At 39.1% G+C, this 16,800-nt stretch overlaps 1 protein-coding gene across 2 annotated transcripts in view; it reads right to left on the bottom strand.

Moving 5' to 3' along the window:
* Positions 1-9,881: 9,881 nt before the first annotated feature.
* Positions 9,882-16,800, bottom strand: part of LOC127659714 (protein diaphanous homolog 1-like) — a 147,898-nt gene continuing 140,979 nt past the window's right edge. For both annotated transcript variants that reach the window (XM_052149658.1, XM_052149659.1), the window contains one exon: positions 9,882-12,337. In XM_052149658.1, the coding sequence (XP_052005618.1) occupies positions 12,165-12,337 (173 nt within the window). In that variant the 3' untranslated portion in view covers positions 9,882-12,164. The remainder of the gene's footprint in view (positions 12,338-16,800) is intronic.

Below are 16,800 nucleotides of genomic sequence, written 5' to 3'. Positions count from 1 at the left end.
TAGGGCCCAATGTAGAAGTAGTCAGCATAATAGGTCAAAGGTCAAAGGTATTCCAATAGAGTCAGCCTGATTAGGGTCATAAAGAGATTTCAGCGGGATATAATTGCAACAGTTTTAAGCAGATGGCAATAAAAGCCCAAAAGAGATCAAAAAGAGAAGTGTGCTGATTTCTCATGAAACCCTGGGGACAAATCACTCTGTTGTTGAGCACTAAAAGAAAAGAAAGCCCATCTGTTCACCCAACACACACAGTCCATCAGCCCAATTACAAAAAAAGCCTTTTCCACTTCAGCTGCCGTTGCCATGGAAACCCTTTCCTCTTCCAAGAGAGTCAAATGGAATCCAAACAGGAAAGAGACGAACAGAACAGAACTGAAGACGGAGGAGAAAGACCTTCTTTTATAATTATCAATCACATGAGATGAAGTCATATCAGTCTAGTGTCAGAATAATGACCAAGACCACATTTTTAAGGTTTACTAAACGTTTGCGGACAACTCCGTTGGCATTGAAGGTGGCTCAGTGGTTGAGGCTCAGGGTTACTGACCAGAAGGTTGGGGGTTCAAGCCCCAGCACCACCAAGATGCCACCATTGTGTCCTTGAGTAAGGCACTTAACTCCAGGTTGCTCCGGGGGGATTGTCCCTGTAATAAGTGCACTGTAAGTCGCTTTGGATAAAAGCGTCTGCCAAATGCATAAATGTAAATGATTCACAAGCAATTGATTCAACTGTGATTCTTTTGGGAATATTTCAGTCTATTTTGCTTACATATGAAAGAAATGATCTCTCAGCTAATGTTGTTAATTATACACGGGACCTTCTAACTTGCTATATTAACAAAATATTAACTTTTCAAATTTTACTTGATTATTTTCCTCGTTTTGGTCACATTTTTGCTTTTTAAAAATGTACGAATTCCATGTATCCCATAAATAGATACAACGTCTTGAAATTCCATGTATTATATTTAGGGCTTTTTATCTATTAAAAAGTTTGATCAAATTAATTATATTAATTAATTGAATTAATTGCATGTATAGACAAAAGGACCTCAAAGAACAATAATTCAATATATAATTGTTACATAATTATAAATATAATAAATCTGATAATTAATACACATTACATTATTGTGGCAGATGAGTCCAGCATTGATAAGACAATACAAAAAAGTGGCTTTAAAATATTATTGAACATAAAGGAACATGAAAGATTTTTTTAATGCACTATTTTAGGGTAATTAATCACACTGAATTAACGTGTTAAACAAACAGCCCTAATTATATTACATTTAAATTTAGTTCCAAGTTTATTATTTGCATGCATAACTTGTACTATTTACAAGTATTTACATGAATATTGTGTGCTAGGCTGCACTTCCTGATTTTACCGAGTTAAGGTGCGTACACACTGCCAGCGACATCGCGCGCGACAGCGACTCAATACCATTCATTTTCAATGAGAGCACAGCGACTTCCGGCGACACGAGCTGTCACGACCGTTGGCGACTAGATGTGGGCCTGTCCAGCGACGCGACAAAATTGAGACAAGTTCAACTTTATTCAAATGAAGAGCGACTAACGGTTTTAATGAATTATCAGTTAAGGTAAATTGAACAGTCAGTCCTCTGTGACACACACTTGGAGTTTCGGCAGAATGTAAATATTTCCTTTTGTGTTCCACTGATGAAAGGTAGGCGAACTATCCCTTTAAACAGTGCTACATTATTCTTGTAATATTGTTTACTGACAATTTGAATTTTACCTATGCAGTACAGGCAAGAGGAACACCGGAAAACCACGCTGAAGAAAGAGAAATTGTAAAAGAGGAAAATGCTGCTGAAGGTTTGCATGAAGAAAGCATAGCAAAGGAAAGAGAAGAGGAAAAATGGCTCAGGGAAGAAACTACACCGTTTTGGGAAGGTTGACAGTGCCAGGTACCAAAAGGAAGTACACAGTAACAAGAAAAACTTAAAAGAAGGATCAAGACAGAAAACATGTCTAACATGTCTTATTAGGGTTTGTATTTGCTCCTGTACAGACTGCCTGAAGCAGTACATCACGTCACACATGAAAGTGGGGGCAGAAGTCATCCACAAACAAACTTTTATTGGATTCCGTTGTTGGTAAATTATTTTGAGGGTTCTCGTAGATGGCTGTGGGTTGAAGCCATGCGCTGACATTTGTATAAACAATAGGATTGGTCTATTGTTCTCAGTGAATTGGCGAGGATGTGTTGCATTGTGAATGTAGAGCACAGGTGTCAAACTCAAGGCCCGTGGGCCAAAACCGGCCCACCACCTTATTTAATGTGGCCCGCGAGCTGATTTCTAAAATGTATGATGGAAGGTAAATGGAACGTCTCACTGACCAATCAGTTAGCTGATTGAATATTAACCATGAATATTAATGAACCTTCCCCTGGAGCGCATTTTACTCTCTCCAAAAGCGAAACAAAACAGTGCTACCCAAAACAACTATCTGCTCTGGCAAGCAGTGTGAGCACAGAGAAGGTGCGTTCATTCGCCTACCACTCTAAACTGTATAGCACACATCATTATCAACAGCGCTAACTGCTGCCTGGATCAATGTTGAAAAATGCAAAGAGATGCATGAGCACAGGGCAGATGCATATTTCCCGGACTGCAACATGCCGTGCAGACCATTATAAACAGTGCTTGTGTAAAGCTTGGTAAGGATAACGAACCACATTTGAATTATAATACAAAACTTCAAATGCATCATTGATTAAACTACTTTGAAACCATGTTAAACAGCCCAGCCATTATAAACAGCAATGACAGAGAAATCTTAAAAAAGCAAAAAAAAACAGAGCACACATTAATCAGAAGAATTTTCACTCCACATAAACATTTACCACGGATTTATGTAAAAATGCTAACTGTATTAATTATGGTATTTTGCCAGTAATAGTTTCTAAATGTATTTAAATTACTGTTCTTCTTTACTGTTCTCCCATAATTTTCATAATTATTATGAACCAAGTTTTCAGTTTTCCTTCTGTATAAAATCCGGTCTCTATAATAATGCTGTATGATTGTAGGAAAATGTAACTGGGTTTGTTTGCTTTCATAAATTCTTAGAGATGACTGTACATTTTAGAAATCATTAATAAGTAGGAGCCTGATGAAAGACATCTCTAGAGGAGACCCATTTTAGCTGCTCTGTCAAAATATTTCAATTTAGCTCTATACAGATTAGGCATTCATTTTCTCACAGATGTTACTGTAAATATAATAATTTATATATACATCCTGACCTCAAATTCAATGCTTTATTGACAAATATTATTGAATATTGCATGGTTGCTACCAAATCAGATTTTCAACTGGCCCTTTGAGGGCATATATAATGCCCTCAATGTGGCCAGTGGCCCGGGCTGAAATTTAGTTTGACACCCCTGATGTAGAGTATGTCTACATACAAACTATTTTATTTTAAAAGAGCAAATAAAATCATGATTTTTAAATAGTCTCCCCCCCCCCACCCCCCACACACACACCTCACCTATATTTATGCCATGATCAATGGTAACATGGGTAAATGCTTCACCCTGCAACCCCCAATGTTCAAGCAAAATGTACGCACTTGTCTCAGCTTATTGGGAAGAGTCAACTAAGTGGCAAAGTAAGCCATTTTAAGGCTGATTCCCCAAAAAGTGCCAAGTTATGTTGACAGCATATCTAGAAAATGTGCCTTAATTAAATAAAGAAAAAAATAGGGTGGTTATGCTGCCTTCACGTACTATTGGAATGATCCTTCTTCCCAATTCAAGTTTTGAAGTGGTAACTAGGAGTACGTTGCATTCAGGTGCTTTGTTGTTGGAAAGAACATGAAACATTGAGGACACCATTTCTGTGTATTTCTTGGTGAACTCTTTATTTTGACATCCTGAAACTGTAATTGCACAATATAGTTGATCAAATGGTTGCTTATATGCATAAATGTATATGGCTGAAATGGCAAGCGCTAACAATTACCTGAAGAAATGTATTAAACGTATCATTCTCTATACATCCATACTCTGCCATTTTGAAAGTTTACCTCCGAGTTTCCCAATCGTAATTACATCGAGGGGATGTTCATGTAAGAAACTTGTATTTACACTAATTCTGATAGCACATCAAGGCAGCATTATAATGGTGGTGCTGAAGAGATTTTCTTGTCCAGTTATAAAGCAACAAAAGCGTCCTTTAATAAATGGAGGAACTAAAACTATTTGCAGCCGAGCAAATTCCTTCACAGTGTCGAGTCATCACAGATCTACTGCCCTACTTTATCCACAACCCCTCTACAAAAATACCCTCTACCCTCCCTCTGTGCCCCTTTCTCACTCTCTCTAGAAAGTACTGAAAGAATGAGAGTGAGAGAGATGAAAAGACGTGTTATGAATGCTTAAATAGGATGAACACAAACACGTATCGTTTGAGTTCACTTCTTGGACTGAGTGACAAATGATGCATCTGTACAGGACACTTCATGTTTCCAAGGTAACACACTCTCAGTCAGGGCCGTAGCAAGGAATCCTGGACCAATTTGAGGACTTGCCAAAACAACAGGGCCTAAACCCTAAAACGACCATATAAAGAATTGCAAGAAATCTTGACTAACATTATAAGTGGACTTTAGGGGTAAAACCACATTGAAAACAGGACATCAAACTCAACTTTAAAGATCTATCACATGAAACAGAATTAGTGTATTCAGGAAAGTCACTATAGATTGAGACACTTTCAGGACAGAGGAAACAATGCGTCTTTATCAGCCAGTCAAACAGTCACTGGTTACTCACATGACACGTCAGATCTTCAGGCGGTTTGACCTCTGCTGTATATGGCCTGCAGAATGACACGCTCACAGCATCATGGCATGGACATAAAGAGACACATTTACTAATTATCACTCACTTACACACTACAAATACTAAAGCCTTGATTCATAGTGGGGTCAGATCCGCAAACAGAGCCTGAGGGTAACATGAGACACAAACACACTCAGTGGGGTAACACAAAAGACTTACACACACGCCACATTATTTGACCTATATATTTTATGAGATGACATTCTGGGTGTAAGTATTTTTGTCCTGTAAAAATCTTAATCAGAATAGTCACTGTACTTCAGGGCTGTACCCTTTATTTTTTGATGCTAGTGAACTATAAAAAAAAATCATTTTAAATGACAAATTAAAATTGTGAATGTTCTTTCATCAGTCAACAAAACATTTCCCCAGCATTGTGAAGTGTCTAGGTGGTCTTTGGCAAACTTCAGGAGCACAGCAATGTTTTTGTCGGACAGCAGCGGCTTCTTCGTGATGTCCTGCCATGAACACCATACCTGTTTAATGTTTTCCATATAGTAGACTCATGAACAAAGATGTTAACCAGTTCCAATGATTCCTTCAAGTCCTTATCTGTCACTCTAGGGTTCATTAATCACCTCATTGAGCATTCTGTGGTGCACCCTTTGAGTCATCTTGGCTGGACGGCCACTTCTATTGAGAGTAGCCGCAGTACTAACTGTGGATACAGAATATTCTGTATCACTTCGAGACTACTTTGTAACCCTTTCTAGCTTTAAGCAAAGCAACCATTCTTGATTGTAGGTCTCCTGAGATCTGTTTTTGAGAGGCATGGACCACATCAGCAGATGTTCTTGTGAATATCCATCCAAACATCTTCAACCGCTTATCCGAAGTCGGGTCGCAGGGGCAGCAGCTCCAGCAGGGGGCCCCAAACTTCACTATCCCGAGCCACATTAATCAGCTCTGACTGGGGGACTCCTGCGGTGTTCCCAGGCCAGTGTGTCCTGGGTCTTTCCTGAGGCCTCCTCCCAGCTGGACGTGCCTGAAACACCTCCCTAGGGAGGCGCCCATGGTGGTTCCTTACCAGATGCCCAAATCACCTCAATTGGCTCCTTTCGACGCAAAGGAGCAGCGGCTCTACTCCGAGCTCCTCACGGATGACTGAGCTCCTCACCCTATCTCTAAGGGAGAAGCCCGCCACCCTTCTGAAGAAACCCATTTTGGCCGCTTGTACTCGCAACATAGTTCTTTCAGTCATGACCCAGCCTTCATGACCATAGGTGAGGGTAGGAACGAAAATTGACCGGTAGGTCGAGAGCTTTGCCTTCCGGCTCAGCTCTCTTTTCGTGACAACAGTGCGATAGAGCGAGTACAATACCGCCCCCGCTGCCCCGATACTCCGGCCAACCTCCCGCTCCATTGTCCCCTCACTGGTGAACAAGACCCCGAGGTACTTCAACTCCTTCACTTGGGGCAATACCTCCTTCCCTACCTGGAGTACGCACTCCATCGGTTTCCTGCTGAGAACCCTGGCCTCAGAGTTAGAGGTGCTAATCCTCATCCCAGCCGCTTCACACTTGGTTCTTGTGAATGGCAAACTCAAAATGTTTTAGTGCTTTTTATAAGTCAAAGTAATTGGATGGCAGGTTTGTTAACACCTGGCTCTTATTAGCTTTTGTTGATGTCTTTAGCCTATGGGTTCACATACTGAAGAGAAACTTTAATAAGAAACAAACTTGAACAAAGAGTATGTTCGCCTTTATGTCCAGACAATGTGTTCAAAAGAAAACAAATGTGCATTCAGTCCTGTGATGTGGCTCGTCTTGAAGGAAATATCACAAACGCTTTTATCTTTTTTAGTAGAGCTTATATCAGTCCATTACTTTCTCTGCTTCCTCTTTCTGTCTTGCACATTTACTGAAAGAAATATGGTGTGTGGTTGACAGAGTGTTGCTATGCGGTTGCTAGGGTATTCAAAGTGGTTTTTACATTTTTCTGTGTGGTTTCCAATGTGTTCAGAGTACATTTTAATCATGTTGCTATGCTGTTGCTAGGGTATTTGGAGTTTTTTTTAGCATGCTGCAATGCGGTTGGTATTGGTTGCTAAGATGAGAGTGTTTTTATCATGTTGCCATTCAGTTGCTCAGCATTGAAAGAGAAGATGAAGGGATGGAGAGTAGAGGTCAGAAGTGAAGTTAAAAGAATGCTAAGCACTCCTTTTATGAAGCTTCACAGAGGTCAAAGGTCAAGCTTTAATAGAACCCTGCTGTGAAGTCAGAAAAACATTTTTGGCGATGTAAATAAATGTTTAATAATAATAATATAAACAACAATATTATATTACAATAATAATAACAATATCCATGATTCAATAGGGTTAGTCTATAAGTGCATATTCATTAATGTACTTCGCCATTGAAGTCTATGGCCGCCCATACATAGGAAATCTGGCACACTGATAGAGAACACTCTGAACTATAACCGACCCAAATTTGGGCCTCTAACTCAAACCTTCTAGCACCACCGACTGTTGCTCATAACTTTTGAAATGTAATGTCATTAAATCTTTTTTCGTCTGATTCTTTGTCTCGTGCTGAGTACGGCATTTAGAATGTAGACATTTTCTAAGTCCTCCTAGACCCCATGTCCGATTTACACAAAATTAGTCATGTATCATCTAGAGACTCTGGGGACAAGAAGATTTTTTTGAAGGTTTTTGATAGACCAAACAGTACTCAAATAATACTTAAACGAATTTGACGGCGAGTATGCCAAGAGAACGTGAGGCTGTATCTTTGCAACGCTTTGTCGTATTGACACGAAACTTGGTATATGTCATAGCCATCATGACTTGAGGGTACCTGCAGTGTTTCAGCACAGCACCACCTAGTGGTCAGGAGAAATGGAAAATGGCTGTTATTGCTAATAACTTGTGATTTTAGGCTATTCACACTAAACTATTCAGGAGACTGGTTACTATAGATTCTTTGGGGCAAAATTAGTCGAATGATATCCAAATTTTTTCTGTCGACCATTATGAATTTTGTCGTAAAATGCTGTATTTTACAAATGCATTGGCATACAGTCACGAAACATGGTATGCATCATCAACACTATGTCCTGAGGCCACTTATAAAGTTTTGGGCCAGCGCCACCTTATGGTCAAAAGTTATACATATATGTTTAAAAATACTTATAACATTTGATTACTTTGACCGTTCTGACTGCTCAGAACTGCTCTCTATAGATTTCTTGGGTCATGCAGAGTATGGTCCTAACCAATTTTCCATTGTCGGCCATACTTCCTCTCCACCATTTTTTATCTAATTGAAAACCTATAAGTCCGATTTGCATGAAATTTGCCATGTATCATGTTAGGACACACTCGACAAACATGGTTCTCGAATAGAGCATCAACGAATTTGATGGCAAGTTGCCAAAAAGCATCCGAGGCTGTCAGTGGCAGAATTAGGCATGGGTGACTGGGCCCAGGTGGCGGCAGCGGGACAAAACCCCTCCAGACAAGACAACACCAGACAAGCTAGAACCACTACTGGAGTCTGTATCTCTGCAATACTTTCCCATATTTTCATGAAGCTCTGTGTGTGTCATAATGACCACACCCTGACCTCACCTTGTAAATTTGTTGACTGTACCACCTATTCTTCAAAAGTTTTAATTAATTGTATTTTAGCAATTCTACCAATGTTTTTTATGCCGGTCTTCTTAAAGTCATAATCACTGATGTCCAGTGACATGTCCGTACATGCCATTGGTGTGCTTGACTCCCTAAGTTGCTGCGATCATCTATATTTATAATTAGCTTTTCATAAAACAACATACGTCTATGGTATATTCAGATTTAGACAGTCAAGTAATGGATGATAAACAGAGTGATTCTTCAGTTATGGCCACTTTTTTTCCCAAACTTATTCAAACAATGTTTCATTTATGTTAAAATCCAGTGTGACCCCCATAAAGACCATCTGACACACATAATAGACATATACTGAACACATACACACATAACATTATGCTGTCAGAAGTCTGAGAGGGTAAAATATGTCCTGCATATGTTGCTCTGATCACAATAACCACAATGTACAGATGAGTTTGATTCTATTCTTACAATATAAAGGAATAATCGCTGTGGTTACAGGGAACGGACTGATTCCAAAACAAACATTACTTCCTTCTCCATATGCCTCGTCTCGTTAAAAATATCTTTAAAAAAAAAACAGCCCCCGAGAGAGAGACAGGAAGACCTCGCAGCATACAACAGAAACAGCTAACCGGGTTAACCCGTGTGCCAAAACTAACAGGACATCAGATTTGGCGTGACCTACATGTTGCATGTGTTGTGTGTAAGAGGCATGTGTGTGTGTTGGGATTTGCCCAGAGGTAAATCCAAATCATAGCTGCATTTTACTGCACTCATGAGATGCAGAGCCAGCGCACAGATGCACCCACAGGAATGTCAAAAAAATGGAGAAACTGCATTACCAAATGACACACAAAACTTATTTAAAATACAAAATATGAGTAACTATTGAAATAGTTGGTAATCAGAATACAGTTACATTCAAAGTGTTTTTATTACTGAAGAGATTACTTTGCAGTTTATTGTCATTTGTTTCGTTACATTTTACGACTGCTTTGTTGAAATATAAATAATGCGATCCGATGAGTGTTTGAACAGCCACGAAACACTTTCTTATGGTTTATGATTTTCTTAAGTTTAGAGCAGCAGAAACGGTTAACTGTTCACATGTCAATTTGCGAACAATTAGCTTTATGCTAAGCTAAAATGCTATTTCTAGCCTTTTTCCTTAACTTAAACTTAAAACAAGATAAATTTACATTTGCCCACTCCTGTTTCACTCTCTGTTCAAGCTGAGGAGCCAAACATCCCATGTTATGTATCTTTCACATGTTTATGGCGCAATCTAGTGGTTATTTGTGGGAAAAGTGGTTTCAATGTTTATATCGATCTATTTAAAATGCTGTTGGACACACAAAATGGACTCTGTATTAAAGAAGATTTTTTAATGGTGTTTGTTCAGAGATTGTCAGAATAAACTTCTCTACGGTCACAAACTCTATATACACAATTTGACCAAAAACAAAATCTCACAATACAATCTCAATATTATTACAGTAAAATAATCAATAAAAATTGATATAGAAAAACGGTAAAAAAAAAAAAAGTTTACATTTTTTCCCCTCTTTTTTCCTTGTGATATTTCTGCAGCTTCTCCCGAGAATGTGAAATTGTTGCATAACCATCATAATGATCAAACCATACTTTTAGGACAATCTGTTGGCTTGCAGGTCTCCAAATTTGCAGTCCACAAAAATTCCCAAAACATCAAATATTGTAAATATTTGGTTCAGTAACTTCCATTAAATAAGCCGGAACATTACAGAGACGTTTTAGGCGTGCTGGTGTCTGGGCAGCGTGTGGAGACCTGATTCTTGTCAAAACATTGTCACGTTTTACACGTTAAATAAATGCATATATATTTTACTACAGAATAATCCAGAAGACCAATTCTCAGGACAAACGCAGTTCGCGCTATGGCTTTAAACAGTGTTCTCGACCCTCAAACATTCAGCCAACATTAACATTCATGCACGTCATATTACAAAGCTGAAACTCTGAGGTCATCTTTCACTGTAAATGTTACTCTTCATTGAAACAAATTCTGCTAATGACTGAAACCAGCCCTGAAAATCAGTATCTGTCTGTGATATGTCGGCAGAGAAAAAAAAATCGACAAACGTTTAACAAATCTACGAGCAGGTGTAGACAGATACTTTAGCACCAATCACAAACCTGCAGTGCTATTTTCATACAGATTTGGCTTGATCAAGCCATGGGACAGTTCACCCCAAAACACGGGTTTGGAACGACATGAGGGTAAGTAAATGATGACAGTTTTATTTTCGGGTGAACTGTCTCTTTAAGATGCCAAACACATGTTAATTACGCCTTCAAAATTGTTTAATGTAGTTCAAATTAAGATGTCTATCTTGTGCGAATGATGGGTTAAAAAAAAACCCGAACATGTGCACAAGAGTCAGTTTGTTTAGATTTTCAGTGTGCACAAAACAGAAGACTCCAACACTTTACAAACAGAAACACAGCACAGCGCTTTAAAGCATTGTTATTTCTAGAACGATCTACACGCCGACCGATGAAACCCAATATAGGAGAATATAGGGCAGTGCACAGACACAAAAAGGGTTTTCATTTATTAAACACAAGCCCAACAAATTTGACGTAATCTGTCCCGAGACAAATTGTCGAATTGAATGCAACAATACACCTAAGAACGGATTAACAAACAATTTATCCATTCCGAGCAACAAAAATGCATGTAAGAATGTTTTATGAACAATTTATCAATTGTAGCCAAAACCATTATTGCGTATTTTCATATTCAGTGCAACAATTTAACAATTTTGTTCTTAATAGTTGTGATTAATTCAATGCAACAATTTACGCAAGAATGGTTTTACCTGTCGAACACCGGTTTTTTGTAAATAGACGTTTAATTTCAATGCAACAATATTAACAAACTATTTACTGCATCACATCATCCAAAACCTTTTGAAGTGTGTGAATTCTGTATTTAAATCAATGCAAAAATGTACGTAAGAATCGTTTCACGAATGATTTATCCATTCTTCCTAAACCAATTTTTCGTAAATTGTCACGTTTAATTCAATGCAAACTATATAAATAGAAATTCTTTCGGCTCATGTTACATAAATAAGTATCCAGTGAGAAGTTACCAAGAAATTTAGATGACATCATTCACTTAAAACCACAAAATGTAGCGCTGAGCAACAGTAGAGCACAGAAAGACTAAACGACTCTCGCGAACAGGTACCAGACCTTTGTTAAATCTTGGGATGGGCGACAGAACCTCAAACATTCAGTCACGTGATGCAACACAATAAACATCTTAAAACAAAAGAGATGTTTGTTATGACTAAAAACATTCTGATGAATTTGGAATGGAACAAAACATTCTAGAATTTATGTTGACAAATCTTTGGAATCTTGCGTGAACAGAACATGAAACATTAAACTTGACATTTAGAGCGAGAGAGTGCCAGAAAATGCAAAGAACAAGTGTGACAGAAATGGAAAGTGTTTATCAGGGCAGTGAAAAGACGACGTAGAACCCCTCCTCCAGTGTGAAACAGCCAATCGGAAGGCACACGTGCTTACTCAAGGGGCGTGGCTTAGTGAGAGCCCCGCCCTCGCACGCTTGGTTCCCGAACACATCTGTCTTTAAAGAGGAAGAGGCGGGCTCAGTAGAGCAAGGGCTTAATTTGAGCGCAACAGATCCTCCAGTGAGCCGGTGTCATCCGGAGACTCCTCCCTCTGGTTCTCAACGTCCAATCTGGTCTTTTTGGTGGCACTAAGCGGGGCATTCTCCTGAAGAAGCTCTTTGGCGAGAATGTTTGTCACGGCATGACCAGCTCCTCTCCGATTATTGGCTGAAACACAAAGAACTTAAACTTAGAAACTCACGTTTATTTATAACAAAAACACTTCAGGTTCAGTTTCACACAGGTCAAAGGTCGTGCAATAAACGTCACACTCTGTGGACAGTCAGGACCAGGGGTTAGAGGTCAAAGGTCATGTCATAGAGCACTCATTTAAACCACTGCACCCAGAGAGACTATTAGACACGAGCATCTGATTACCAGATATGTGACACGTTCAAGTCAAATAAACGTTTTTTTTGTTTTGTCTTCGTAAAGAACCGCCTTACCAATGACAAATCCATTCTCCTGTGTATCGTCCGATATGATTCAATGCAACGATTTTCGAAACAGCAGTTTTACGCGTAATCAAGTCTGAAAATCTCTTCATGGGCAGCAACGTTGATAACAGTCACTAAAACATCTTAAAACAGTTGATTCCAATAGAGTCTGATGCTAGCACAATGCTACGCTAACGACTGAATCCTACAACATGCACAAAACAAACTTCACACACGCCAATATTGGGTGAAATATTCAATAATTAGACAGGACGACTATGCTCTAAATATACTTCTCAGTAATTACTAATGTTAGTTATTTTACTGTGAAGTGTGTCGTTTCGGCAACATTTTCTGGGATTACTTTATCCACCTAGAACATGTGCAATGACACCTTTTGGTCAAAATGCTGTCGAAGCAAGCAGCTCACTAATCTCTCTCTCCATACTGCTTCAAACACAGTAAGATGAGAGAGGTTTGTGCATATTTTAGCAGGTGTATGACGGTGTTTTAAGGTCACTAGGCGATTGTTGAGCGTTAACACAAATAAAACCAATAACATCTGTGGAGCAAAACTCCATATGTCCAAAACATATGAGAATACAGACATGGAGAACTTCATCTTCCATTTACATTCTCCAGTCGGCAGTATGCAAAACACAACCATGCAAAGGAAACCATATTTACACACAAACAATTCCCAGCGCTACAGATAAACATCTCTAAACAAACATCTGTAATGAACCATGCAGATCACACACACACACACACACACACATATTACCATGCAGGTGTCCAGTGTGACCTGGGACAATGACAGCACTGAGTCTGTTGGGGAGAATATGTCGTTATGGGTGTGTGTGTGTGTGTGTGTGTGTGTGTGTGTGTGTGTGTGTGTGGTGCATTATTTGCTTTTTTAGGGGACAGATGGGACCCTTATGAAAATTGAACATGGGTAACCATTGTTTTGGCCAAAAACATCAAAACACAGTCCATGTCCAAACCAGGCGTGTTTCCAGACACACGTAATATCGTTTGTGCATATTGAAAGTGAAAGTGCAATTCAACGGTGTACAATCTCAGCCAATGAGAACAAATCTGATGCTTTATATACAGTTATGAAGAATGTGTGTGTGTGTGTGTGTGTGTGTGTGTTTCTGACAGTCTGGGTGTAAAAGCAGGAAAAAGTTAATTATCATGAGGGTAATGAAGCTTAAAATAAGAAATGACTTCAAACCATGAATGATACATGCACACGCAGAGTGTTGTGAGATGAAAAGCTCCCCATCAGGCAGCACATGCAACTGCTGTTCTGTGTGTGTGTGTGAGAGTGTGTTTAACGTGATTAAGTGTCTGGTATTGTTCCCCAGACAGCAGGAGTGTGTGTGTGTGTGTTGCTCTTTTTTTAGGATGGTTTAAGGGTGTGTCCTGCCTCGATGTTTTTGAGCTGGACAAAAGAGTGTGTGTCTTTTGTGAAGCGTGCTGAGTGGAGCATCTGGCACACAGCGTGTTTCTCTGGGGGTGTTTGGACAGGTCGTCTTGGTCGCCCATAAAGTGATACTGCATGATTTGTGAGAGATTGGCAAAAGGGTGTGTGTCTGTCCATTTGCATAAGTCTGACTGGTGCTCTGTGTGATGATCTCTTTTGTATAAATGTGTGTGTGTGTGTGTGTGTGTGAGGTCTTGACACAGCAGATGTGTGTGTTTATATATATTAATGAAGTCTAAAGACGTACACACAGGCAGCATCCCAATTCACATACTATCTGTCCTCAATACTAATGTATGCGATAAGAGTAAGTGCTCAGCACATTCACAATATGCCAAAAGTGCACAACGAGAGCACCTTCTCCTTTTGTGTTGGAAGAACGAAAGTCATATGGGTTTGGAACAACATGAGGGTTAGCAAATGATGACAGAATTTTCATTCTTTTCATTTAAAAAAAAAATAAAAAATCAAACATGCAAATCAGTTCTTCTGAAATATATTTGATGTTTTTTTAAACTTTGTTTTATGCAATTAAATATTGTTGTTTAGAATAATGCGTTTGTTCTTCTTTTACTGTATCACCTTAATTTTTTTACTTCTCAGTATTTTTGTTTTGTTTTTAAATAAAAACATTAAGACCTCCTTCCATCTTTTGTGCCTGATTATACTTTGTGCTTTGAGTTCTTCAAGTATTTATTCATTTACTTTACCAAACACACCGTTCTGTTAGAGTTGAGAGAGCAGAAAGTGTTTTATATGCGCATTAACCTCTACAGAGATCCCCAGCTGCTGTCTGTGTCTCAACATCTCTCTGATTGGCTGATGACTCATTATGCAGAGGGCCAGAGGTTACAGGGGCGTCGCCCGACTCCACACCGCATGCCTGTGGTCTCTCTAAAAGCATCTAAAGTGTGTGTGTGTGTGTGTGTGTGTTTGAATGAGTGTGTCCATATGCAGAATGAACAAGTGGTCAAGTGGGTGTGTATTGGTATGTGTATGTGACTGTTGTATATAAGGAACAGTCTCTCTTTGGTATATGTTCCCAAACCTAGCGCCTTGCTGTCTAAGGTTTACATGGGCAGCTGCCTTCTAAGGCAACACGATAACTGAAATGAAACCTCATTAGTGACTGATTTGGAACACTCAACTGAGTCAGCAACTCATACCCCACACAAATAGTGCACTACATGTTAAGTGCACAGGAGACTTGACTCGATTTCAAGAGAGTTTGTCATTAGCATATTCCTAAGCTAAGCTAACAATGTGCTACTCTAACAAGCATAACAGTTCATATTACACATGCATATTGGGTAAAATGTCCATTAAAGGGTTCATTCAAGCATTTACATGTTTCTATTGATATTGGGGGGAGTTATATATGTATGGGGGGTCTTTCCTATGGGTTTTTAAAAAAGGCACTTTCAAATTAAAATAAGACCTGCGGTGAAAATGACTTGGGAGAAACTTTCCCATTTTAGACTTAAATTACACAGTCATACCTCAATAGGGGATTTTGAAGCTGTTGCGTCTTTTAAAAATGCATGTTGCTAACCCGTTGCTAAATAAGGACTACAACAGTTGCCAGTTTCATAAAGCACATAGCTCACGCGCTCATGGTAGTTGTAGTCCTTAATTAGCTTTGTGATAGCATCATGAGCTTTTAAAAAACACAGTGGCTTCAAAATAACGTTTGAGGTTTGACTGTATAATTTGTCTTCTGGGTTTCTGGATTTACCCCCCAGCCCGCCCCGCATGTGCCTTAAAGTTTGGCCCAAAGAAGGTGTCTTAGAAGGCAACATAATTGTGCTCACTACCATATGGTAAAATCATCAACTTGGGTGCATATATGGAGCTTTCTAGGCATAAAATGCAGTCTAAGTAAGAAGCTCACTACAGCAGGTTTTGGCAGATTTTGTGTGTGGTTGTTTTCATGCCGGTTCAGCTAAAAATACAAAACACACCACTGATGACTCATGCCACACACAGCAGTGTTTCTGACTCTAATCCAAGCACACTATATAGTCTCAAGCAGCGATACAAAGACATAAACAGAAAGATTACACAATATCAGATGAAGAAAAGGGGTGAGTGATGAGTCAAACGGAGGGATAGAGAAAGAGTCTGGCGTGCAACACGGAGAAAGATGAAAATGCGCGGGAATGTGGAGGAGAGAGAGGGATTATGCTCAATATTGCCACATCACAGCACATCTGGATCCAGTTACACACACAGAAGATCCAGTTACACACACACACACACACACACACACACTTCAAACAGAATATATACTGTGTTTGTGTGCGCTTTATCATTCTGTAGCTTATAAAGTGCAACAGTGCCCAACTACTTTTTTTTTTTTTTTGCAGTTTTGGTTCTGGAAATATTTTCCCCATTTATTTAATTTTCATAAAATCCTTAATTAAAGAGTCGTGCACCACGACCCCAACCAACCAGCAACGAGGTGAATCTCAACATTACAAACTTTGATTTCAAGGAAAAAAAGTTGTTTGAAAATCGGACAAAAAAACAGCGTACTTAACGTAAAGTGTGTACTTAACGTAAAGTGTGTACTTAACGTAAAGTGTGTACTTAACGTCTTAATTGAGGGAATGAACCACAATCCCATGAAGCATTGTGAATGAATAATGAAGGACAAATGTAAAACTATAGGATTTTGGGTGTGTTCACACTTGTAGTTCGGTTCT

This window comes from Xyrauchen texanus, chromosome 19 (genome assembly GCF_025860055.1).
Source record: "Xyrauchen texanus isolate HMW12.3.18 chromosome 19, RBS_HiC_50CHRs, whole genome shotgun sequence".
Classification (NCBI taxonomy): Eukaryota; Metazoa; Chordata; class Actinopteri; order Cypriniformes; family Catostomidae; genus Xyrauchen; species Xyrauchen texanus.
The sequence above is the reverse complement of the archived record's forward strand: the minus strand, read 5'-3'. Positions and strand labels throughout refer to the sequence as shown.